Consider the following 26,817-nt stretch of genomic DNA (forward strand, 5'->3'; position numbering starts at 1 on the left):
GTTAGAGAAGGTCCCTATCTTGTTTGGAATCTGGCCAAGACACCCAGATTAGTAGCACTCATAATTCTCTTATGAGAAGAGAGCACCATTAAGCACAAATGGCCAAGACCTTGGTATTATGGCTCAACAACAAGACCAGTACCTCTAGCAGCACAGCTTCCCACAATTCCATGCTAGGGCACTGGTATGTTACTGACTCAAAGGACTATTGTGTCACCACCACTTCCTCTAGCACACAGGCGAGGTAAGTACTCAGCTAAAGAAAATCCAGCCTTCCACAGCTAGTGATATGTGCCAAGTTCTGAGGATAAGCTAAAGGAAATGGTATCAAGGAAGCTAGTCAGATGTGCCTATTAATCTTGTCCCAAGAGACAAAAACAAAGGGAACTTAGGAACTGAAATGAGGCAAATTTAAAACCAATCAGAGAAGATGCTATTTTGTACAGAGTGTAGTTCACATGTTGATCTCAATGCCACAGATGCAACCGAGATAGACTTCAGCATGATTAAAATACTAGGCAATTTATATGAACAGAGAACCTTTAAACTCCCTAGCTAGGTTTAGAGGGATATTCACCATCAGTATTTTAGTAATTTGACAACTATGCTGTCCAAGGGTGGTTAACGTCAGTTAAGGTAAACACAATATTTTAAACTGAGAAAGATCCCACCCAATATTTACCTAACTGGCAGGTGCTGGGAAAAATGGAAACAAAAGAAAAGAAATGCAGTGACTGGCTCAGTCACCTCTGACCCCACAATCCTCCTCTGCAGTAAGGTGCACCATAATTTTGAAATGAAGTCAGCAGACATAAAAGCCTCACCCTAAGGATGATAAACCAGATGAAACAATGAAATTGAACATACCAAAACTGCTGTTAAACATACAAAGAACCCCAGAAAAAATATCAGTATTTTTTCTCGCTAATCTCCCAGTTCTAGGAAGGTAGGTAAGTTACTTGTAATAACTGTAACTAACATGTCACACAGAGTACGATTCTGGAGGTCACATATCCCTTTACGTTTTCGGCCCACATGACTTGATAGAATCCCTTTCATTTTCTTGTAAGAATCTTCTTATCTATCAGATACCAGGCAAAGGGAAGCTTATGGAAGGCTATACATAAATGCTCACTTTCCCAACCAACACAGCTTCAGCCATGGTGATCTTGAGTTCTTTGAAACCCTTGAATGAACACAGATATGCCTTATAGGCTCAATTACCTTTGCAGCATCTTTCCAAAAGGGCTGCGGTGAATTCTCTGTCACTGGCAATTTTTAAAACAAGATTTGGAGGATGTTTTTCTAAAATACCTGCTCTAGTTCAAATAGGAATGATTGTGGGGCAGTTATCTGGCCTGTGTTACACAGGAGATCAGGCTACATGATCGCATAGGTCCCTCATCCCTTCTGGCCTTGAAATCTATGAATACATATGCGCCCCCTCAATATTCTGTAACAGACACACACTAGGAAAAAACAAACACACACTGATTCATCAGTAGGACATTATAAGAAGTGGAATACTAATACTAATACACAGCTCAGAACACAATTCAGAACTGTACTCTTTTCTAGAGAAGACAAGTATTTATTTTCAAAGTGATCAAATTCAACCCTGCTTGGACGATTCTGACTTTCTTTGATGGCGTAAAAAAAATAGTCAATATTGTAACTGGAGACTCTCTCTTTAAAAAGAAGTTTACTTATCAATCATGAGATTAATACGTTTGCTACAGAAAGTGGACACCAACTTTTTTGCAGGCTCTATGTAACCAGACACGTTATTAGGCGATAAACACCTCTCTGAAGGGGACTTATGTTCCTGAGCTCCCACAGGGCCCTGATCAGTTGGGAGAGCACACACCAAGACTGGCTGAAAAACAAGCAGCTTCCTTTAGACATGGCACCAGTATCATTCACCCAGAGAGCTGTAGACAAGTTCCATCCTACTCCAGGTACCTGAGATCTCGAGAGACAGTCCAATCTGCCCACATCCCATGCTGTTCTTTGTTTTTTTGTTTTTTTTGTTTTGGGGGTGGGGGGGAGGCGGGAGGAGAGGCTTAATGTACCTACCCAACAGTTGTCCTGAATATTTCAGACCCATTTTTCCCAGGGCCCTTCACCCCATGCTGACAGATCATGCCACGGCAGCTGTGACTGATAATTTTCCAGTTACAACTCAGGAAGTTAAACAAACAGAGCCCAGTGTTTCTGGAACAACAGGGTTTTGGAGAAGAGGGAAACCTAAGGAGAGATTTACCTCATCGTCCTTCCAGTCTGAGAAATCAATCTTGAAGGAAGGCAGAGAGAATTGCTGGCTCACCCCTCTCTTGTAATGAACCGTCTCTGACTGCAGAGAAGGATTCTTTGTGCTGTATCTGGAGAAGGGGCAAAAAAGAAAACTCAGTGTAACAAGTGATTGCTCTGTGCTGGACTCTAAGAAAGTCATTCACGCTTGCAGCCTCCCAGGAATCACAAATGGCTGCTCTAAGAAGCGGAGCTGGCAGGGGCTGACAGCCATTCACTCTGGACACAAAAAGGAAGGGAAAGTGGACTCAGGAGAGGGAAACAGTGCAGGAACACAGCCCTGATCTGCAGTCAAGTTGATCAGTTCCATAGTGGCCTGGCTGGGAATATTAGTCATCATGGCAGCACACAGCACTGCAGACAAGGGGCCCAGGCTAGCAAAGGCTGACCCCACAGATCTGGAGTACGACAGGCTCGGGTCTCCCCAATACTTTTGAAGAGGAAGCCTGGCCCCTCCCCCCACAGGAAGCTGAAAGCTGGAGCAGTGATCTAACAGTGATAAATCATTCCACACCTTCCCCCCACCTGCAAGATGGCATTCGGTGCCCTCTAATGGCTGCACATGGAGAGCAGTGGCAGCTCAGCATTGGATCAGCATTTGGGCCAAGCAGCAGAAACTAAATTTGACATCCTCCTCCCACACCCAAGTCTCCAAGTCCCGTGCCCCCTACCCTCCCTGCAAGAGAAGCACCCTTGATCTGAGGGCAGTATGACTCCACTAGCTCAAGGGCACCCCCACCAGCTGCACCAACAACAGATCCAGGGGTGTGGCCGACTCTCCCTTCGCACCTACAGCGGAGTGATAATTCTTCCACTGTATAGGGTCTTACTCTGAAATCAAGGCATCACCTGGAGCAGCAGGGCCAGCTGCCACCCTCCAGGCCTTCTGCACTTGTAATCGGCTGGGTTCTCTGCTCTAACCCAAGTCAGAAGTTCCAGCAGGGCTGTAAGAATCCAAGGAGATTTCCGCCTGGTGCAACTATTTACCATGTCCAGGATGTAAGTGATGTCTTACAAGTCACAGGGGAAGCAAAGGGGTGTTTAGCAGAGTTCAAACCCAGGACCTACAGTCCAGACCCTTATGTACTTGAGTTAAAGGCGTAACTCCATTGGTTAGCCATAGTAATAGGCGGTTATCCTCAGTATCCTCCATTGTAAGGAAGAGGAATAGCAGTGGCTCTGTAAAAACAAATGGTTTGAAACAGGGGCTTTGTGCTTGCTCAAAGAGCAGAGGATGGAGAGAAACCAAGCAAGAGAGGCAAGGAGAATGGGAGGTGAGGCTCTTGCGGTGAAAGAGAATGAGAGAAGGGCAGAGGTGTGTGAAGGGCAAGACCATGGCTCTGAGGAAAGTGTGCAAGGAAAGAGGAAGCCAGGAAGTAGAAGCATCGCTAGGAGATCCGGATTCAGCATCTTAAAAGGATTAAGAATCTGATTAGCCCTTTTGTGATATAGAAGCAGAGCTTGCAGACTGGTAGGAACTAAAGCGCCTGCTGTGGCTGGGAAGGATGCTTGCAACTTCCACAAAGTACAACTTGGCCAAGGTAACCAATGCAGCATGTGCAGAAAAGAGATGGTAAAGCACAGCTCCCACGAGGGCTCCAAAGAACACGACAACAGCCACCACCACCTACTGTGCCCTGCCTCTGCTCCAGCCAGCAGCACGATGCGGCTCCCACGTATTTATACAACAGCAGTCATCTCCCTCATGTCTTCTGCCTTGCATTCGAGTTTAAAGCTTCCCGGAGCGCCACAGCGATGCTTTTGTTGCCATGGTTGCACGGTACAGTTGGTTGGCTCCTTAGATGAACTTTTAACTAGCTGACAGTTCCATTTCCAATTTGCTGGTTGGCTGTCTAAAGCAGGGGATATTCTCTCTGGAGTCCACAGCAGGCTGCTCCAGGACAGCTACATCACTCAACCACCTAACAGCTGAGAGATGTAGTGCCATTCTGACACACATGATCACTAGTTAGCTATCCACGGCCTGTTTTGAGCACCACGGCACACATACCATTAAAAAGCACCAACCCAGGGAAAGCGCCTGCTCATCTGCCCTTACCCTTATGCGCTCAGGCCACTACTTTCAAACTGGGGGCCTAAAGTTAGGCTCCTAAATCCACAGTCAAGTCCTTAGGATTTAGTTGCCCAATTGTCAGAGAAGCTGAGCACTTACAAATCCCACTCACGCCTGTGGGAGCAGGAAGCTTGGAGAAAGAGAGACCACTTCTATTTGAGGAATTTAAACTTCTGATTTTAGGCCTCCCAGTTTGGCCTCAGCTATCTTGGTGATGAGCACAATATAAATGTCTGGAGGAGAAAGAACTGAGAATGTCTTGCCCAGCCGGCCTGAGCCAAGATTTACATGCCCCAGGCAAGTGAGCATACAGGACCTCCTCCCCAGTTGGTGTAAACTGGCATAGTTACACTGGAAATCCATTGCACGACGACACTGACACCAGCTAAGGACCTGGCTGGTAGAATTTTGCCAGGCTATTTAGACGGTCAGTGGACTCACTTGCACGGGGTGCAAAAGATTGATTTTGCAAATTGACAGATGGGCAAATAATAAAAACAATCCACGGGACTGCACTAAAACGTGCTTTGTTCATTCTCGCTGGGGTAGTTTCATTTTAATGATTTATGACAATACTTCATAATGTACTCAAAAATGTTCAGACCAGTACAGCATAAAAATAACAGCTGTAGTAATAGGAGATCTTGCTGCAACTTCTGTTATTAAAGTGCTATGGGGAGGTGGGAAGTGACAGCTGCTTTGTCTGTGAATTATAGGGTATGCAGGTGAGTGTGGTTTTACTTATCGTACAGTCAAATCAGCGAAAGTGAGCACATGGTGTCCCTGTCTGACTCCTTCCATCAATGACATCAAAGAACCAACTCAATTGCTGGCTTGGTGTTAACGGTCCCATCATACAGATGAGGAAACTGACACGGAAAAGGAAAGGGACTTGCCCAAGGTCACATCCAACTGGGAATGAAACACAAATGCCTCAAGTTCCAGTCCCCATCCCCTGAGCTAATCATTAGACAACTCTTAGGGGGAGGGATAGCTCAGTGGTTTGAGCATTGGCCTGCTAAACCCAGTGTTGTAGGTTCAACCCTTGAGGGGGTAATTTAGGGAACTGGGGTAAAAATCTGTCTGGGGATTGGTCCTGCTTTGAGCAGGGGATTGGACTAGATGACCTTCTGAGGTCCCTTCCAACCCTAATCTTCTATGATTCTATGACTTGCTAGAAGAGATGAGGGACAAGACAGCCTTCCGCAGCCACAAAACTGTACTTCATTGTTGCTTGCACAGCATTTGGAGCTCCTCAGATAAGACCTGCTAGAGAAGGCAGACGTTCTCATTGCAGCTAGGAAGATATTTTATCGATGGGCACAACTACCACCACATGGACTGTCAGCCACTGTAGTCATCATTCCACACCAGTCCCAAATTTAGAATTATCTTGCTTTAAAAGCCTGTATGTACCACCTGTGTGCAGCCTGCAGTACAATGAGCATCACAGAAGACAATTTAAGAGCATGGGTCTGCCTTTTGGGGATGCACTTGAGTTCCACCTGCAAGTCTGAGTGTAGACAGCTTGCATTTTGGTCTTGGTGTTCTTGGTGGATTTTCATGCTGACAGCAGCAAGAGCTGGGAAAGCCAACAGTGCTTTGCTGATATTCTGAGTCCCAGGAGTTGGCATGGAATTGACACCCTGCTCCCCTATACTGCATCCTCTCCTTTCACCTAGGAAAGGGATCTGCAGTCAACTTTATTTCCCCTTCAGACGTAAGCGTATCAAGTCAGGCATAGGCATCACCAATTCAATGAGATTTTATTGGCGGAATAAGCTAGACAAATGTTGCTAAACAGCTGAGTATGAAAAGCCAGACCCCTCAGGTCTCTGTGAGAGCAGTTAGGACCCATGACGGACAGATCACACACAGTGTTTGGGGTTTGATCTTGTATCTGTTTGTGTGTCCATTCCTGACCTGGTGGCAGTTTGCCACATAGTGCAATGTCCTCTCTCTCCTTTCTCAGGAAGAGGCACAGCTTCTCCGCACCAGCCCCAGAGAAACTCTGGCCTGCTGAGTGTGTGAAATCTGCCCTTTGGCAGGCAGGTTTCACCATCCCAAGACTGTAGCTGATTAGATTTGCTAGCTGGACTTGCTGTGTAAGAGATGCTGCATTCATATTTACTCTAACCAGCATGCCCAAGTTGCTCAGTTTCTCTGCAGTTGCACTAGCATGTAAGGTAAGGGGGGGGTTAAACTCTTATTTACCTGCGAGCAGTGAAATCTCTGGAATTTAGTTTTATGGCATATGAGTCCCAGTTTTATGGCTGCTATCTGTATGGCTCAAAGCAGTCTTTGGCCTTAAAGACAGGAGTAGGCTTGTGCCCAGCAGCATATACCCAGCCGTGGACTGCTTCACACACTTCTTGATTGTACAGAGAAGCCAAATTAAGCATGAATAGCAGAAAGGACTTTCACAGGCCATGAATAAGCATGAGACTATTAAGTGACCTGAGGCTCATCTAGTACTGCTGCCTCCTTTTCGTACACACTCAACTGAATGCAGCCAGTAGGCCAAGCCATACATTTGATTGATGGTTCACCACCATCAAAAGGAATTAAGTTCAAAATCCCACATGCAAACAGAATGTGTAACAGGTAAGTGACCCGGTGTCACATGTGCTGTCAGTTTAAGAGAGAGAGGGTTGAGTGGGGTGGTTTTGCAACACCTAATACTAATAGAAATGAAATGTAATAAATCATTCCAATGAAATCAGCTGTGCTTCATTGTGCCTGCAAGAAAACAGTGCAGCATAAATTATCTAGGGAATAGTATCTCTTGTCGCTAAAGCACATGGAGAGGAAAAGACCTGCACAAGTACTGAGCAGTATCCTCATGCAGAGTTAGAAACCAAGACTATCAGGTCACCTTTGGCAGCACAGAATTGTTTCTTAAAGCGCATGTGCAGCCCAGATGGCTAGTTTTAAGTGATTCCAGTCATGGGGCTGACTCCAACTCTTTCCCTTAGGGGACTACTGAACCCTCAGACCTCACAGTTAGGAAATGGTTCTGTAACATTCAGCAAGACAACTGCAGCTGGGAAATCCCTAGTTATCCTGTTTTAACAAAGAGCATGACATGTCAGTGTGGTGGGAGGCTTTGGACAGATGAGGGAAGGGATCTCAAAGCTACTAATCGTGCAAGGAAACACACAGGCTGCTCATACAGCACACACATGCCATCTTCCCCAGCCTAACAGATTCCAGAAAACGCAGCTGGTCCCATGAAACAGACAGACAAATCTCAGATAAAGAAGAGACAAGTCTTCCCTCCTTGTGTCTTCAAGATGGATTCCCATGGTACTGATGCCATTCCTTTTTTAATTGGAGTGTTGAGCCATTCCAGGAGGAGATTTCCTTTTGTCTGTGAAATGGACCCCCGTTCTCTTAGCAAAGGGAAGGAGACCTATTAGCTCTGGATAGAGCTGCAGGATAAGCAGGCCATGGGGGATTGTAGTCCATGGATGAATGGTCTCTGCACAGGATACCTCTCCCCAAGACCTGAGAGTCCCTCATCCAAAATGCAGCAAAATGACTCTAAGAGGCCTAAGCCATGCTCCAAGCAGGGGACTGAAGCAAACATCATGTTAGTGTGATTAGGGATTGTGGGGTGGGTCTTTCAGCAAAGCTGCCAGGGAAGTGAGCTTCAGCCATTTAGAACTTCCAAGGAGCACACTGCAGGCTGGTGGTTAGGAGAACACGTTCGCCTTGGCACCCTTTGGAGGAAGCCTCTCCTGCTTCAGAGATTGGCTTCCACTTAAGATGAAAAAGTGAGTTGGGTTTTCAGAGAGATCCTGCTCCTCTCCCCGAAGCGCTGGGCATATCAGTCTGAAGGGGGGTGAGAGCGCTGATTCTAAAACACACAACAGTTGCACACACTGACCCTTCAGTTTAGATGTTACCATCAAACCAATGTAGATAAAGTACCCTCAGTGATCATGCACTCCAATTAGTGTGCTAAAAATGCAGCTCTCCACTTTGAGGTGTTCTAAAAACGCAGCCCAGAGTTGTTTTTTCCACCAGAACTTGAAGAGAATAAATCAAAGTAATTATAGTGTTTGCCCTTACAGAACTGCTTGGCAAAGCTAAAATCAAGGCTTTAAAAGACGGTTTTTAGTAGCAGCATGCTAAATCCAGAGAAGCAGAGATACCCACTTAAGGCAGCTGCACAAGCCCCAAGATGTGCGTACAGAGCCGCCACCACCATCACATGGGAAAATACTCTGGCTTGAATTAAAGCAGTTTATAAAGTCTATATTTGCTGCTCTCTTCCCCAGATCCCTATTACCTACCACATCTGCATGAAAACAGGATTTTGGCTTCAGAAGAGTCCATCGGCTTCTGTTGCAACCGTAACCACCACCACCACCACCTCCCGTCATAAGCCCTCATTATCCTCCTTGTATGGGCGGGGAAACTGAGGCATGGTTGATTTGCTCAAGGGTCAATGAAAGGCAGGAATAGAACCCAGCTGTGCTCTTTCAGTCTAAGGGCTTGCGCACTGAACAGCTATGCCACCCCAACATAAAGGCATAGTCCCTAAAGATGGTCCCCTTTCCAGAGCAAGGGTGAGGAATATTCTGCTGGGTAGCAGGAGGGAAGCTGGCACTGCTGCCTAGCCATGTTGCACCAGTTTTAGGGACAGAGGACTTCAAGTGCCAAGAGTGTCAAGCCAAGACCTTTGCTAGCACTAAATTCACAGGAAACATTTTTAAAGACTTACGAAAACATAACATGGAAACAGTTAGGATTTCTAGGAGCCTGCCTATATACTGCTCTGCTCAGGAGAAACTGGGGCTAAAGAGCCAGCTTTTCAAAGCTTCCCAAGAGGTGCCAAAGCTCTGTAAGAGAAGCTAATTTATTATTTCTCACAAAGAGTAAAGACAGCTGCAGGCTTTAACAAAACTAGAGACGAGCCTGATCAAAATCCTGACTTTGGACACTCTCCAAGTTTAGAGGAATTCACATCTGGATGGGAATGTTCAGCCTTTGGCCCCATTTCTAAAAATAACATTCATTGATCATTAGCAGGATGTTTATATTGTGCCTAAAGCAAGCCTTTTGACATGAATTCTGTTTGATTTTTTTCTGCTTTAATCATCAATAGATCACTTATCTTAAATTACACAAGTTTCCTTTGAAAGCCAGTATGATGTAGAACACAATTGCAGAAGCCCTTAACGCTAACTGTAAAGAGATGTCAGTCATCAATTAGAGTTCTACATTAAGCTTCTCCAGCTTGCAGATTTCTGTTAGCAACAAAAGATCCTGAGCTATTTATAAACAGAGGGGTCTAAAAATCATGCCATCAGAGGCCTGCACTAGTAAGTCACCAGGCCCCCAAATGTGTACTCAAATTGCATGGAATAAAAGAAAGTTACAAGCACCCTAGGTCTTTAAACACAGAAGCATGTCCCTTGAGACTAAAACCATCCCAAAAATATGAAACTCTGCCTTGATTGGACAGAGCCAAGACATGCTGACCTAGATTAAGCATTGCATACTGGGCCTTTGAGTCTTCATGACTGAATTATATTGACGATACAAGCCACACTAAAACTGCATTGGTCAAACTTTGACCACCCCCATCGACCATGCAAATGTTAGAGTAGGCAACTGGAGGAAAACGTCTAACAGGCAGTACTGCCTATAAAACACAAGAGAGCCCCTTCAGTATAATTAATTTTATAAGATGGTCATTTAACCACAAAAGGAGGGGGGAGGCGCCTTGATTCCTTACATATTTTTCCCTCTCCTGATCCTTGAAGGGCACTCATTCTCACTGCATCGGTTCCATTGACCCAGGGGTCCCAATGAAAAGGGAAAGCCTCTTCAAATCTAGTCAGTCAATTTAAAAAAATGAGTTTACACCTTCAGGAGCTACACCTTGTGTCTCCCTGACAAACTGTATGGTTTTAGTTTTCTTTTCCCAAATGTGCATGGAAAAACCCACACAATCAACCAAGAGGGGAAAGTACTAATATACAGAGCTGCCAAATGCACAAAGCAAGCAAACTGGAAAGGAGAAACCTAGCTCTTTCTCCTGCCTGTTAGTTGTATCAGGAAAAAAATTTCAGACACACTTGTGAGCTGTAAGTCGCCAGCGCCCCTTTAAATTGGTTTTCCCATGACTTACACTGCCATGCCACTGATGAATTCCTCTGTAGCCTGGCAGTAGATTGTGATGGCAACGCGGGCATCAGCATCAAAGGTGAATTCTAGGCTGTACAGGACCTTCTGCTTCCCGTTCTCCTCAGTAGGACTGTCTAGGTCATCTTTATACCTACAAGAAAAAGCCAGAGTCAGGACAAATATTATAGACGGAAGATACTTACTACTTCACCTACTACATCCCCAGAGGCCAGCGCAAGAGTGTTCCTAGAGTACGTTAAGTTTTGTCCAGTAAAGTCTTAATGACTCAAGCAATGGGTCACCATGTCACTGCAGAGAGTTCCACCGTTCTGGCAGAGCTCACTGTCAGGAAGATTTTTCAGATATTCAGCCTAAATTTCCTTGTTATCTGCCTCAGATCAAGATACCCCCCTAAACCCATCCAAGTCACTTGTTCTTGGGAGTAACCCCAAGAGGCGCAAGTCTCAGTGAGATGAGCATTTAAACCAAGAAGAGGAGATATGCCCTAAGAAGCAGCTGAAACTCATTCAGAGGTTACCTAACTGCAAAATGCCTGCTATTGAAATCTGTTAGCTGATCTTGGTGTCAGTCTATTCAGCCCCAGGGAGGTGACGTTCACAATCCCATAGAAGAGAAAGCACTATAAATGAAGATATTCGCACAATGGACAATGCACACTACAGCCTGGTTCCCGCCAATGTAAGTGCCCTAGGACACCGACATAACAACTACATCTCCACGAGAGGCATAGGGCTTACGTCAGCATGACACTGTTCCTTACATCAGCTGCTGTTGGCTGTAATTCTTGTCAATTTCACGGCTCTGCTGGAGCCATAAAATTGACAAGAAAGCCAGCTCCCAGCTAGGCTGCTGTTGGGTCTCCGCCCCAAGCTGGGCTGCCACTCAGGCTCCTGGATTAGGCTGTCACCCAGGCTCCCAAGAGGGAGTCCGGCTGTCCCCTGGTGTCTCAACTCTCTGCTGGGAGCATGGCAGCTGACCAGACTCCAGGCATGGATCACCCCGCTGGAGGTAAAACATACAGGGCAGCTTCCCCTCCACTCTCAGCAGGGAGGTAAGAAAGCCTGGCCAGGCAGCTGGGCTCCCGGTAAGCAGTGCAGAACTGAGAGCCCTGGATCACAGCCCCCCACACTGCCCCTCTTCAGTCAGTGGAAGTGCTCCTAGTGTGGACGCGCACCACCAACAGGAGGGCAGCGTGGACATCAGCCACCACATTAATTACTGTGGTGGCTGTACGTTGACCTAATATAGGTCAATTTAAGATTGTAGTGTAGACATGCCCTAAGAGAGAGATACAGAAAGGACAAGATGCACTTGGAAATCAGAGAAGTATGTAATTTAAAATGCTACTCCACCACCATCTTTATGTTCCTAGGGCCATGCTTCAGGGTTTCAGCCGGACACCTGCAGGAGTCAAGAAGGGATTCCCTTCACAACACATTTGAGGAGGGCTTTTGTTTTGTTTTGTTTTTTAAATATCTCCTCCTTTCATCAGCGATGGGTATGGCTGGAGATGGGACACTGGGCTCTGAGGTGGCACCAAGCATTCTCTCTCTCACGTGCTTAGATGGCTGGCTGTTGCTCACATGCTCAGGGTCTAACTCATCGCCACATGTAGGGTCAAGAAAGAATATTCTCCTAGATGAGAATGGCAGTGATTTGGGGCATTTTTCACCTTCCTATGCAGTTTGGGGTGCAGGTCACTTGCCAGGATTAGCTGGGTCTCTCTCACTTAGTTCCTTGCCAGTGCAGGGGCCTCGAGCGCTGGGCACAGCCGGAGGGCCATGCCTAGAAGAGGATACTGCAATCCAGGGAGCGATGCCGGTCTTAGAGGTGGAGCAGAAGTGACGGTGGTGAGACACTACTAGAGGAAGGCTCACCGGCAACCAAGAGCTAATTCCCAGCATGGCCAGCAGGAGGCACCGAGGTGGTGAGTCCCACCCCATTACAGTGCCTTAGTTATTTATGTGCTTGTAGAAAAATTATTTCTGCGGATCGGTTTTAAACAGATTGCCTTTTAAATGCCATAATGATACTGAGCTTCCTGCCCAAGCCCAGCCTCTAACATTCTACCAGCAGCACATCTGAGGTTCAGCTGGTTAAATTAGGTGGACAAACCATTCAGGAAGGTGGGATAACAAAGGGGCTTTTGCCTAGAATCCTTCTGGCTCTACAGCACCTGTGGATCTTCTCTCCCAAATGGCCATATAGCGCACTCTATGAGGCTATCCGGAATACACAGTAGATGTAACTAGATGTAACTTTAGCAGGATGTCTCCAAGGGAACCCACTTAGACTTCATTCAGTGAGATCAATAACTGCTGCTTCCTCCGGACAACACCAACATAAATTCGACCTTAAGCGGACATTTAATAGGTATGAGGTTTTAAGGCATCAATTATTTAATATAAAAGCTGCCAAGTAAAGATTAAAAATAGTCAAATTAAACAAGCAATGCAGAGAATGGTTACTGCCTTATTTTTATTTCCTTAGTGCACAGCTATCTGGAATATTCCACACAAATCAAGCAGGAGATGGCAGACCTTTCTCCAGGGTTCACCTAGGTCAGAACAGGAACTGGCTTCTTCACCAGAGCTCTTCCAACTTGCTAAATTGAAAAGGGCAAAAGCAAGAAATAGCTGCCATTCTCAAACTGTGGCTGCTGTGACCTACATAAGGCAGCTGAAGAAGAACGTGACCAGGTTGTGTTTGCACTATTACGCAAATAGATACAGACCTGATTTAAGTGTGGTTACCAGTGCCACTCAAGAGAATAAATTCACGTAAAGCTCAAGGTTGTAAGCGTGGCAAGGCATAGCCGGATCAGCAAGCTCTCCGAGCGAGCGAGTGTAACTTCGGAATTTCAAGCAGACTGACAGCCTGGGACACTGAAGGAAGCAGAAATCTCTAGACCAGCAGTTTTCAACCTTTTTTCGCTTGCATATCCCTACAGAATTTCAAATGGAGGTGCGGACCACTTTAGAAATCTTAGACAGTCTGTGGACCTCCAGGGGGCCACAGACCACCAGTTGAAAACCACGGCTCTAGACAGGTACAACACAGAGAGCAGCAGCGCAAGTTTCCCTGCACCATCCCATGCCAGTGTGCCTGCCCCTGAGCTTGAAGAACCCCCCCAATGGCTCAGGAGAGGTCTGTCTCCATGCCACCACCCACCACTGACCGCGGGGAGGGGGGAGGAGGAAAAGAATCAGTACCAATTTTGAGGGGGAAGAGGATGGTGATGAGGACACCTCTCCAGTGGGAAATGTACCAAAACCTAGACCTCATTTCACATAGGCAGGCAGGCATTGGCCAGGAATATCATTGGCGGAGACATGGTATAGGCCAGTTTAGGCTATATCACTGTTACAATATCTGTGCTTAATGTTAATGGTGCACAAGGCATACCAATATATTTATATGTTGCAGATAATATGTTAGTGTGTGTACACACACACACACACACACACGTGTGCGCATGCTAGCCAGCATACATTAGCCAACAATTTTCATCAAATTTCTGGAAGTAAATAGAAATTTATTGATGATAAACTTGCAGATGACACAAAGATTGATATAATGCGAAATAATGATGGAGGACAAGGCAGTCATACAGCGCCATTTGGATTGCTCATTAAACTGTGCCCATTCAAACACACCATATTCATCCAGCCAAATGCAAAAGTTACATGCCTGGGAACAAGGAATGTAGGCCAGACCTACAGAATGGGGGACTGTATCCTAGAAAGCCGTGACTATGAACAGCATTTAGGGATTATAGTGGACAAGCAACTGAACATGAGCTCCTAGTGCAATGCTGTCGCAAAAAGGGCTAATGTTTTCCTTGGAATGGATAAACGGGGAGTAGTGAGGAGTGGAGAGCGTTTTCATGGCATTGACAGGACTGATACTAGAATACTACATCCAGTTCTGGGGTCCACATTTTAAAAAGGATGTTGAGAAAATAGGAGAGGGTGCAGAAAAGAGCCACAGAAATGATTCAAAGGCTGAAGAAAGTGCCCAGAGTAAGGGACTTAAAAAGCTCAATCTGTTTAGTTTATGAGAAAGATGGGGTGGTGCTTTGATTACAGTGAACAGGTACCTTCACAGGGCGCAAATACTGAGTACTAAAGAGCTCTCTAATCTGGCAGAGAAAGGCAGAACAAGAACCAATGACTTGAAGCTAAAGCCAGATAATTTCAAACTGGAAATAAGGCACAAATATTTATCAGTATTAACAACAATAATAAAGTCTATTTCTTACAGAGCTTCTTTTATCAGCAGATCTCAATGTGTTTCACAAAACCCCTTGAGGCAGAGAAACAACCCCATTTTACAGATGGGAAACTGAGGCACTGAGAGGCTTGCCCCAGGCCACACAGGGAGACCATGGCAGAGCAGGTAATTGAAGCCGAGTCCCCCACATCCTTTGCCAGTGCCCTAATCACTGGACTATCCTTCCTCCAGTGAGGGTAATTAACCATTGGAACAAATGACCAAAGGAAGTAGCGGGTTATCCATCTCTTGATGTCCTCAAATCCAGACTGGCTGCCTTTCTGGAAGATGCTTTAGTCAAACACAAGCTATTGGGCTCAACACAGGGGAACTGAGTGCAATGTAATATAGCCTGTGATATCTAGATAATCTAATGGTCCCTTCTCATCCCTGCCCCAAGGAGCTTACCACCTGATTCCAGAAGTGATACAAGTGAGAGCAGCAAATGCCATGTGTGACGAAGGAAGGGCAGAACAGGACTGTGTAGCCCCTAAAACAACCTGGGCCAAGTTAAATGAAGTCACACAGCAGTGAAATAGCCCTGCAGCTCCCAGTGCTGTCAATGAAAGGTGCATAGGCAGTTGATTTTCTGCTGAGCACCTACACATTCCAGGGCTGCTTTGATCCGAGCCGCACCCACTGCAACATGGATTCCTCTGCTTGTCTCTCTTCCTTGAAGTTCTCTCTAGGGGACAGCAGGAGTTTTACTTTCTATCCCTTGGCCTGTCGGTTCTCAGCACGAGCTGGCCATGAAGCAGGAGCCAAGTTACAGAAGTAAGGTGATGCGACAAAGATGCAGGCCTTAATTACAAATAAGCAACTATTCGCTGCTAGCAAGTGCCAGGTAAATCGCTCTGGACAGACTCCCAAGCGGTATGCTGCCTGCCTCTTCCAGCATTCCCATGCAGCCTCCCTATGCCCCTACAACTCAGGCAAGATGTAGACAAATTGGAGAAAGTCCAGAGAAGAGCAACAAAAACGATTAAAGGTCTAGAAAACATGACCTATGAGGGAAGATTGAAAAAATTAGGTTTGTTTAGTCTGGAGAAGAGAAGACTGAGAGGGGACATAATAGTTTTCAAGTACATATAAAATTGTTCCAAGGAGGAGGGAGGAAAATTATTCTTCTAAACCTCTGAGGATTGGACAAGAAGCAATGGGCTTAAATTGCAGCAAAGGCGGTTTAGGTTGGACATTAGGAAAAACTTCCTAACTGTCAGGGTGGTTAAGCACTGGAATAAATTGTCTAGGGAGGTTGTGGAATCTCCATCATTGGGGATTTTTTAAGAGCAGGTTGGAGAAACATCTGTCAGGGATGGTCTAGAGATAACACTTAGTCCTGCCTTGAGTGCTAGATGACCTCTCAAGGTCCCTTCCAGTTCTATGATAAGTCCAAAGAAAGAAGCAGCGGCAGAGGGCAACAAGATCCCACCACAAGATGGCCTCTTTCCACACACACAAGGCACCTCAGGACTCTGAATCTCCCTCCGAGAACTGGAGATGCCATCCAGGTTAGGAGCTGCTGACCTACGCTGGCTTCCTGACTTACTTTCAAACTTAATCACAGCACCAAGAGGAGAAAACTTTCTCAGCCATTTGATTCCCAGGACTGCGTGGTGACAATTTGCTTGCAGTGTTCTGTTTCCTGTGGGGTCTCAGCAGATGGCAGAGTTCCTACCAGGAACTCACAGTCAGCTTATGAAGTGGAAAGGCAAGAGGGAAGTGAGGCCATCTGACTCTGTTACATTAAACAGGAGAGTCCACCCCTGCCCCTTCTGAAGTTAACACAATCTGGTCCTGGCAGGAAATCAGGAATTCGCAAAAGTTCTCAAAGATACAGATGTCCAGGCAGGAACGTTCATGAGTGTGGAATTTCTTCAGGTGACCACCATAAATACTTCAGGATTGGCAACACTCTGAACTTTGCTCACCAGTCACAGCATGGCCGGGAGCGAGAGTGGAAGTTTCCTCACACCCTCCCCCTAAAGCTCTGAACTGCAGTCTAGAAGGATCACCTCACCCTCCAGACAGGTGAGACTCCAGCTAACAATCCGGAGCCAGGAAAAGCCAAAGAGCTGGTGAGAATTTTACAGTCAGATCTCACCTTCCATCAAAAAGTGAGCCAAATTCAGCCTCATTTTACAGGGACAGGAGAGAGAGAAGAGGAGAATCTCCAGAGAACTATCAACTGGCTGTTTTTCCATGTTTGCAAATCACAAGAAACCCATGCTGGACAGGTCAGGGAGGAGCTTTTGCATGTTCCTAGAGAGAGGGGTTGAACTTCCACTCAGGACAGGCAGCACAATGCAAACTGAGACTGTTCCCTTGTGAAAAAGGCTGCTATCCCTTAAGTGTTAAAGGATTCCTTAAGTGTCTAGGTCACTAGAACTCCTAAACATACTGATCTCAAGAGAAAATTAAACAACGCAGCGCTGACCACGCTCTGGAGCTGACCCAGGACCAGTAAGACTGGCTGCCATGTGAGAGGCCAACTCTTGAAAGCAGATAGTGCTACCACCTGCATCTATGTGGGTTCATCGCTGTGGCACCACTAAGCACCTTACAAACAGCAATGCAGCCTCAACTCCCCCGGAAGGCAGGTCAATCTCATTCTCCGCACTTGACAAATAGGGAAACTAAGTCACAAAGCAGGGAGATAACTCGTCCATCAGCAGGCCAGTGACAGAGCTAAGATCAGCACTTACAAATTCCTGTACTAGCAGCAGCCCTTTCACAGAGGTAAGACTGCATACCTGAGTGCTGGTGAGTTCTTAATGTATGCTTCCTAGAAGACTAAGACACTGTTTACAGAGCAAGTCCTGGCTTCAGAGGAAGCAGAAACTAAGGTGTTATTCCAATAGAGACAGACATACCCTTTAGCTGGAAGAGCCAAGAGATCTTCAGAACATGGACGTTTACCAAGGCCCACTATCTGAGCAGTAGTGTATTCCTTCTTCACCTGTCCTGCTCATTCTGAGACCATCACTTTGAGTTTTTGACCATTAAATAAGACAAATCAGAGTTTTCAAAGAAAAACAAGGTTGATCAGTTTCAAGTGCAGTTCTGGCTAATCTAATCCCTCTTCTACCAGGAAAGACAAGGTAGGTAAGGCAAATTATTTTATTGGACCAACTCCTGTTGGTGAGAGAGACAAACTTTCGAGCCACACGGAGCTCTTCTTCAGGGGTGGAAAAGGTACTCCCAGTGTCACAGCAAAATGCAAGGTGGAACAGAGTGTTCAGCATAAGTAGTTAGCATATATCTTATATTCTTATGCCCATTCAAGGTGGTCATAGTGCAAAAAGAGGGGGTTAGTAGGTTACAGATTGTTGTAATAAGTCATCAATCTGGTGCCTGTTCAGTCCATGATTGTTAGTGTCTAGCAAAGTAATACATTTAAGCTCCCAGCAGCTACAACTACACTGCCATACACTTTATACCAAGGCACCCAAACCTTGCCCAGCCATGACTTGAAAGTGGCAACTTGCCAGGAATGCATAATTTTCCATAAAATGACAAACTGCACAGAGACTCCAGGGGCTGTATGAAATGCTCCATGCAGCTACCAGCCTGCTCAGACTATATGCTGGGACCTAGATCTACCCCAGGGCTCTACACTTGTATTAAACAAGTACAGCCACAGGGTGATTGTTAAGACACTCCTCAGCTAAGTTTAATCCACAGATCAAACTCTAGCTATCGCTGCATTCAATTTAGGTGCAGAGCAGTGAGATAGGGACCCGTTAGGCTAGATGATCTATTTCCCTACAAGTGTGGGATACAGTCACCTAAAAGGGTGTGGATACAGTGGGATTACACCGTGTTTTAGCCAGCATGAAAAATCCGAGGCAGAGTTTTACTGAAAACTAATCAGTCCTCCTTGCCTGGGCCTTGCACCAAAAACAACTTCTGCTTTGCAAACACAAAAGTTCAGAAAGAAATCTGTCTGCAGGTTTAGTGACATGACTAATGTTTTCCATTTGTTTTAGTGTTCCTGAGTGAGACCCACGTGTCACAACTTCCTACCAAGTAGCATTTGCTCTACTCAGCCTCTGGAGAAAGATGCCTCCCCAGTGCAGGTTGGAAATGCTGATTACTTGACGCTAGGGAAATAACTAATGGGCATTATCTGAACAGGCCTGGACAGCACTAATCACATGTGAACCCTGAATAGTCTGAACTCCCTAGGGAGTGACACTGGAATAAGGCTTGTCACTTAGTGCTCCGAAGAGAAGGCCACCAAATGTAGGTATGACCCACCCTTTGCCTTCAATGCAACAAACAGTTTGGTCAGTAAAGGTACCTCACAAGACGTAGAGAATCTTTGCGGATATTCACCAAACTTCTCAGCGTCTTCACCGGCTCATGTGGGGCTGGTGTGACATAGGGAAACTAGAATGAGAGGCAAGAAGTTGCTTTGTTAATATACTAGCTTGAGAATTAACACTTTAAGCAAGATGCAACCTATCTAATACAAGAAACATCCACACTGTCCGAGATTATGCTTATGTCAACACTGGGCTGCAACCAACCACAGCTGGCACTAACCAGCAATCCCACTTGCAGGCTTAGTAGAAAGACTCAAGGTGAATAGGCTAGAGAGACTAATCAGTCCTCTCCAGCTCAGCAGCAGTCCCCACAGCAGAGTGTATGCACACTGGCAGGACACAGTGCAGAGCCTGTACTGAAGCTGCCCATGCTGTCCCAATGCTGCACTTTTCACCACAACCAGACATTGATCTTTTAAATACCCCACAGCTCACCCACGTCTGCTGTTAAATTGTCTGCCACAGGCAGGAGGCAGCACCTCTTCATGCTTGCGCTTTCCACTCCCCTCCTGGAAAGTTTGGTATTTGTTTAGTCTAAAATAAATCTCCATCCTTAGTTTGATAAGAAGGAATGCAATACGTTCCTACTTACTACAGCCTAGGCTTGGCCACCTGAGCTCTTCTCCTGCTCAAAAGGAGGAAGTCTGAGGAAAAGTCTCACGGTGAAATCCAGGACCAAGACTATTGTCATTGTTCAAGAGAGACCAATTTACTTTCTCTCCCAGTCAGAACCAATAGCCTCAGAGGTGCACACAAAGGGGAAAAGAAAAAGGTCTTTGACAGGGTCTTTGGCAGCAGGGAGTTGGCTGAAAGCCTGCACTGAAATTATCCCCAGGTCTAAAACCTCCCTGCAGGAGAATCCAGGAGGTCATAGCAGTGCAACAGGTTTACAAATGACTCCAAGGTAACTATACAGGAACCAGAACAGGAGTACTTGTGGCACCTTAGAGACTAACAAATTTACTCTGAAACCTATACAGGAATCAGTGTCTCTCATCCTCAGTGCTGACATCAGGTCAGAACTACTCAGCTCAGCAGTCTGCATTAAAGGGTAAAAGAACTAATGGCAATTAGACTATTCGTATCAAGGCTGTTCATAAGCTTGGAAGCTTGTATAAAATGCCAAATTTGAGAGTCAGGAGCCGTCACCCGTGACAAACTGAACCATGCAGCACTGTTACTTCCTGTTCATACCAAAGCAATCACGAGATGAAAAAAATCTCTCTCCAAACAGAGCAGTCTGCAATTCCACATTGCTGTTCATGCCTGGATCTCAGACCTCTTTAGTCTTGTCAGCAGGGCCGGCTCCAGGGTTTTTGCCACCACAAGAGGCGGAAAAAAGAAAAAAAAAGCCGCCATCGTGATCAGCGGCAGCTCTACCGCCGCCGCTTCAATCTTCGGCGGCAGGTCCTGCCCTCTAAGAGGGACTGAGGGACCCGCCGTCGAATTGCCGAAGAACCGGACGTGCCGCCCCTTCCCATTGGCCGCCCCAAGCACCTGCTTGCTGCACTGGTGCCTGGAGTCGGCCCTGCTTGTCAGACACCTGAGAGGTAGGCATTATCCCATATTGCAAATTGGAAAACAGAAGCAGAGACAGGCTATGTGATTTGTCCAAAACCTGTGCTGCAGTGGGGCTGGATCGTGGCAGGATGGCACTTCTGCCACATGGAGGATGCCATTTTGTTCTCAAAATGGCATCCTCCATGCTGATGGGGGCATTATACCAGACACCCACTCGCAAATATACCACTGCCCAAGATCACACAGCAAGTCACTGGCAGCGCCAGAAATGGAACACAGGAACATCCTGATCCCCTAGTACTGTGCACCACCTCCAAGACAATGCTCAGTCAGCTCCTGGGTAAGTATCAAAGCTGGGTTGCCTACTGAGGGACACATACAGATGTGAAATTAACAGTGCATGTGAACTTGCCTGAACGGGTCTGTTCCCCAGGAAGTTTAAATCCATGTTCTCACCAAAGAGGTAACCCTCGGGATGTGGGGTATCAAACTTCTCACCTCCCATGAAAAAGTGACTTGCAAAGTAGTTTCCTGGAAAAAGAGAAAAAAATTCACAAATTCATGTGAGATTCATTCCTGGAGCATAGCAGAAATGTGCCGCTTTTAGCTGGGGGGAAAGCGGATGAGCGGGGGAGCATAAGACACAAACAAGACTTTTTTTTAGGCAACAGCCATAAATCGCAGGGCCGCATTAGACAGCTCTTGGCAACGCTGCATCATGTGGAGTCAGCGCCAACAGCACTGGGCAAGAAGCAGCAACCAGAACCCTACAGAAAACAAGTCACTGGACGTTTTTCATAAAAATATGCCCTACTTCAAATGGGACTTACATCATGGACATTCTCTGGCCTGTGTCATACAGGCGGGCAGATGAGATGACCACAGTGGGCCCTCATGGCCTTGGAATCAATGTATTACAGGGTTGTTAACCCTATCCTAAGTTTCTCCTCCAAGGAAGGAAAGGGGCAGATTCTTCACAACACTGCTGAATTCTGCGAATTCTCCCACTTTCCATCCTAATTTTCAAGGTCTGCCATCTGCCTAGCCAATGAGGAACAGACACATTTCCTTTCAGATCCCATGAATGTAGTTCCTCATACAGTCAGAGGAGTGAAAAGACATTAAGTCTTTACAGATAGGGTGCTAGAGGTAACCCACACAGATGCTCTCCTTGATTAAACACAGATGGCTATAAGTGTAAAAACACAGATATCTGTAAGAGATAAACCCCAAGACTGAACACAACTTTCCCTCACCACAGATTCATCTAATTCCATTTCAAGGGGATGCACTGAGGTGGAAAACAGTGTGAGACAAAGCTGAGAGCAAGGTCATTGAACCGCCCCCCCACAAGCAGTAACTGAATTACTCACAATGCCACACTTAATCTAGTCACTTGTAGAAAAGAGCCAGCCGCTTTGGGCAAGTGTCGCTCTCAAATGCAGCTGTCACATGTTCACAACACAGAGAAGTGAGAGGTGGCACAGACCTATTAAGCCCCATCCAAGCCGTCTTCCTGCAGTTTTGAAAAGGGGCTTTTCTACACCCACAATGAGAAAGGAAATAGGACGAATATAGCTTCACTGTCTTGGCTCGGTGCAATATACAGGAATTTTGGGCCCCTCAAAAGAGCACTACCTAGAATGACTGCATCTGGAAGGTTATGGAGAGGAATTCGATGGGCGGGATTCTCCATCCGTCTGGCTAGCAGAACTGGTGAGCTGCTCTCTAAAATCAAGAGGGGTTTCATGAAAGGTTTCTGCTTTTTCAATTATATTTGTTCCTTTTGGCTCCAAGAAAGGCTTTTTTTTTTTTTTAACCCTGCACAGCTGGTATCACTTTATGATGAGCTCCCCACTGCTGAGCTCAGCTAACAAGCTCACAAGCCTCCAGATGTTTGTGTTTTAAAAACAAGCCTGCGCCCTGGATACACCAATCACAAGCTTCACCTAGGTCCACAATCTAGCTGGTACCAAGTCCACTGCAGCAGCATGGCAGTATTGAGGTATCCCAAACCACAGACCCCCAGGCAACTAGCGGCAAAAGGAAAAGCTATTCCGGTTACAAATCCAAGCCAGGTTTTCTGCTCAATATAGCCACCCAGCCAAGGATGCATTGTGATATTTATGCTTATGCTGTGGTTTGTGAAAGCAGGATTTAGGAATCAATTTTACATTTTAAGTAGGTCACACAGGAGGATGTTTTGATGCATTTGATCTGATTAACTCCAAGGAAAATTCCTCTGCAAGAAATCTCAGAATTGCAGTGGCTGATTATCCTGGCTCAGTGTCAGATGGCTTGCTCTTGACTCTGGTTTGGTATTCTATGAATGGGACGTGTTAACAGGGTTATAGCTCATCTCAATGAATCTGGATTTATGTGCAGTTCACATTAACATTACTGTACACAAATCCCCATATATTCAAAGAAGGTTGTATCCTTTAGTAGCCTCATCAGAGCATCCATGGTGCTTTTTCCTCCCACAGGAACTCAAAGTGCTTTATACAGCGATGAACCAACCTTGCATAGACTTACTCGTGTGAGTAAGGTTTGCAGGAGCAGGCACTATCCCCACGTGGATCACTTTGCCCACCACTGAAATGCAGCTCCAGCAGCTGTTCAAAAGAGCACAGCAATGCTATGCTACGTAGCAGTTCCGGATGAGAAGTGAGGCAGAATATCATAGCCAACTGGAACTGCAAGAGGGATTTTAGGAAGGTGGAACAGAACTGGCCGACTGTAATCTGGCCAGAACATTGCAGCTAGTATTTTCACACTTCTGAGAAGTGCCATTAGGATCTTTAATGTCCACAAATGATTAGGATCTCTGTTTTTGTTCTCATCCAGAAGATGGCCCACCTAGCAACACAGCCACCCTCTACATGCAAGCTAGAGCATCTGTTCAGTACTCAGTCAAGAATCTCTCCTCCACTATATTACATCCTGGAGCACACAGGATTTTACCTAGGGCAGTGGTTCTCAATCTGTGGTCCACAGACCCCTGAGGGTCTGCAGGCTATTTCTAAGGCAGGGGTCTCAAAGTCCCGGCCGGTGGGCCATCTGCGGCCTGAGAACCTCCCCAATGTGGGTCGCAGGGCTCCAGAAATTTTAGGGCGGTGTCTCTCCCTTGGTCCCGCCCCCAGGTACTCCTCCCCCTACGCGACCCCTGGGCGATTTTAAATGGCCTGGGCCCCGCCCACCAGCAGGCAGAGCAGAGCTGAGCAGCTTCCTACATGGCCCCTCCCTGCAGTCTCAGGGCAGGGCTGTGCCTCTGCACGCTGCCCCCGCCCCGAGCGCCGCTGCAGCCAATGGGAAGCTGCAGGGGTGGAGTCCCCCCAGCCTGCAGTCCCCCCAGCCCGCCCCACCTTGGAGCCCCAGGTAAGCACTGCACCCCCTGACACCCTCCCAGAGCCTGCATCCCTACCCCTGCCCCACATACCCCCTCCCGCCCCCAAACTCCCTTCCAGAGCCTGCACCCCCTCCCCAAACACTCCCCAACCCCCAAACTCCCTCCCAGAGCCTGCACCCATCCCCGCTCCTCCCTCCCAGAGCCTGAAACCCTACCTCCTCCTCCTGCATCCCCACCCTCTGCCCCAGCCCAGAGCCTGCACCCAGCACCCAAAATCCATCCCAGAGTCTGCACCCCAGACCCTGTCCTCCACCCAAACTCCCTCTCAGAGCCCAAACTCTCACCCCTTCTGCATCCAAACTCTCTCCCAGAGCCTGCACCTCAGTCTCATACCCCAGACCTCCTCCCCCACCCAAACTCCCTCCCAGAGCCTTAGACAGGTGGGGAGCGGGTTCTGGGCAGCATGAGTGACATTATTGGACGATCTGAGGACTGACGCTGGCCCTAAGGTAAATTGAGTTTGAGACCCCTGGTCTAAGGGACCCATGAAAGGTTGTTGTTACTATAGAACAGTGGTTTTCAACCTGTGGTCATTGGGCCCCTGGAGGTCTGCAGACTATGTCTAAGATTTCCAAAGGGGTCCGCATCTCCATTCAGGGCCAGCTCCAGGCACCTGCCTGAGGTGGCACATGCTAAGGGACGGCATTCTGTCCATTCTTTGGGCAGCACAGTCCGGGCGGCCTTTTTTGTTGTTGTTGCTTGGGGTGGCAAAAATGGTAGAGGCGGCCCTGTTTTCATTCAACATTTTTTAGGGGTCTGCAAACAAAAAGGGCTGACAACCACTGCCCTAGAGGCCTCTCATTCACAAGTACTGCCCAGGCCTGACCTCACTTAGCTTGCAAGATATCTGACAATATCACAGCCCTAACTCAGATGGGTGTTGGAAGGATAATGAATGTGTGAGGCACTCAGTGCTGCGGAGAAATCTATAAATAAACCTTGCCATACTGACGGCAGGCTGTATATGCCATCCAAAGCTGGGGAGGATTTCCAAGTCAAAATGTGAATTCTTGCTCTGCGGATGGCCCTTCTGCCTTAAAGTAGTCAGGGTCTGCCTTGAGCCAGAGGTGCATGGTCCAGAGGACAGCCATTATGTGACCCCAAACACTATTCCTCCACCCCTCCCCTAGGGCAACTAGTAGATGTAAGAGTGAGTGCACATGCACGTAAAGTGCTCATTGAAAGGCAGACATTCCAAGCAAGAAACGCAGGACTGTGCAAATCCTAGAGAGCACAGGGCAAGGAGTTTATAGGAACTAAGAGGAAAAGAGCCAGAACAGCATCAGAAGCTCTTGGGGAAATATACTAAATTAGTGCTAGATGGTTACCTAACAAATCAAAGATGGCAGTTACCTGTGGTGACAGATTCATAATACCGTGTGCAATAGTCAGGAAAATTTAAGCAGGTGAACGCTTTTCACAAAGTGATCACTCTATGTCTGACCTATCAGGCCTCATCCGCAAAGGAAACTCGCCCAACACTTTCAAAAGATGAACTCGGGAGCTTAAATTCATAACTTTGCTAGACTCTAATAATCATTGTCTTAATAAAGACATGGGATTTATGGCTTATTACAACCACCCGTAAGCCATTAACCCCCATTTTTGTCCTATGACTACAGGGGTGTTAATGGGCCTCTTTACCTTTATTGGTTCCTTACAATATGTGCTACGTACATACGCTAAACTATCTGTTCCACCCATGACACTCTTAGCCCTGGTCTATCCTACATAATTACTTCAGAAGAACTGTCGCTGAAGCGCTCCTTGCTGCTGTCCAGGATTCCGGAGTAAGGCTTCATGAGCTATGGGGGAAAATGGGCAATGTTCCCTCTAATTAATTACATCCATGTGCAGAATTAATTTTGTTATATGCACCAATATGGAAGTGATGTGTGGCGGGGGGGCGAGGGATTTGGGCTCCAGCTGAGGGTGTGGGCTCTGGGGTGGGGCTAGGGATACAGGGTTCAGGGTACGGGAGGGAGTTTAGGGTTGGAGCAGAGGGTTGGGTGTGGGGTGGTGAGGGCTCTGGGCTGGGGCCAGAGATCAGGGGTTCAGGGTGTGAGAGGGGGCTCAGGGCTCCTCTCCAGTCCAAGCCCCTGTGGCTGCACATCTATTCAGCTCTTGATAGCCTGCTGTGCAGCCAGGCGGCTTAGAGGGAACTTAAGTAAGGGGTAGGCTGGGTCTCCCAAGATCACGATTGGCATTTCAATATCCCCCATTGGAATCTTCTGGTCTGGAAAGAAAGTCCCTGCATGCAGCTTTCTATACAGGCCAGTGTTCCTGAAGATGAGTGGGCCATGCACCCTCCTTGACCACCCTACATTGATGTCAGTGAAATGACCCTGGTCGTCCTCCAACACCTGCAATACCATAGAGAAGTAGCCCTTTCTGTTGATGCACTCCATCGCAAGGTGTTCTGGGGCCAAAATTGGGATATGGCTTCCATCTATCGCCCCACTGAAATTAGGGAATCCCATTGCAGCAAAACCATGCACTGTTTCCTGCACATTGCTCAGCATCAGTCCTTTGCAGCAGGAAGCAATTAATGGCCCTGCATACTTGCATCACCACAACCCCAATGGTGGATACTTCCCAACTCCAAACTGACTTATGAGTGACCAGTAGACATCTGGAGTTGCCAGCTTTCACACAGAGATCGCCACGTGCTTTTCCACTGTGAGGGCAGCTCTCATACTGGTGGCCTTGTGCTGCAGGGCAGAGGTGAGCTCCACACAGAGTTC

General features: G+C 46.9%; 1 protein-coding gene across 3 annotated transcripts in view; it reads right to left on the reverse strand.

The window, feature by feature from the left end:
* Positions 1-26,817, reverse strand: part of MGRN1 (mahogunin ring finger 1) — a 120,615-nt gene that overhangs the window by 77,753 nt on the left and 16,045 nt on the right. For all 3 annotated transcript variants that reach the window (XM_050968233.1, XM_050968235.1, XM_050968234.1), the window contains exons 2-5: positions 21,077-21,195; positions 19,119-19,207; positions 10,527-10,673; positions 2,264-2,381 (exon numbers count right to left, since the gene is read on the reverse strand). In XM_050968233.1, the coding sequence (XP_050824190.1) occupies positions 2,264-2,381; positions 10,527-10,673; positions 19,119-19,207; positions 21,077-21,195 (473 nt within the window). The remainder of the gene's footprint in view (positions 1-2,263; positions 2,382-10,526; positions 10,674-19,118; positions 19,208-21,076; positions 21,196-26,817) is intronic.

The sequence above is a fragment of the Gopherus flavomarginatus genome, chromosome 9, assembly GCF_025201925.1.
Source record: "Gopherus flavomarginatus isolate rGopFla2 chromosome 9, rGopFla2.mat.asm, whole genome shotgun sequence".
Lineage (NCBI taxonomy): Eukaryota > Metazoa > Chordata > Testudines > Testudinidae > Gopherus > Gopherus flavomarginatus.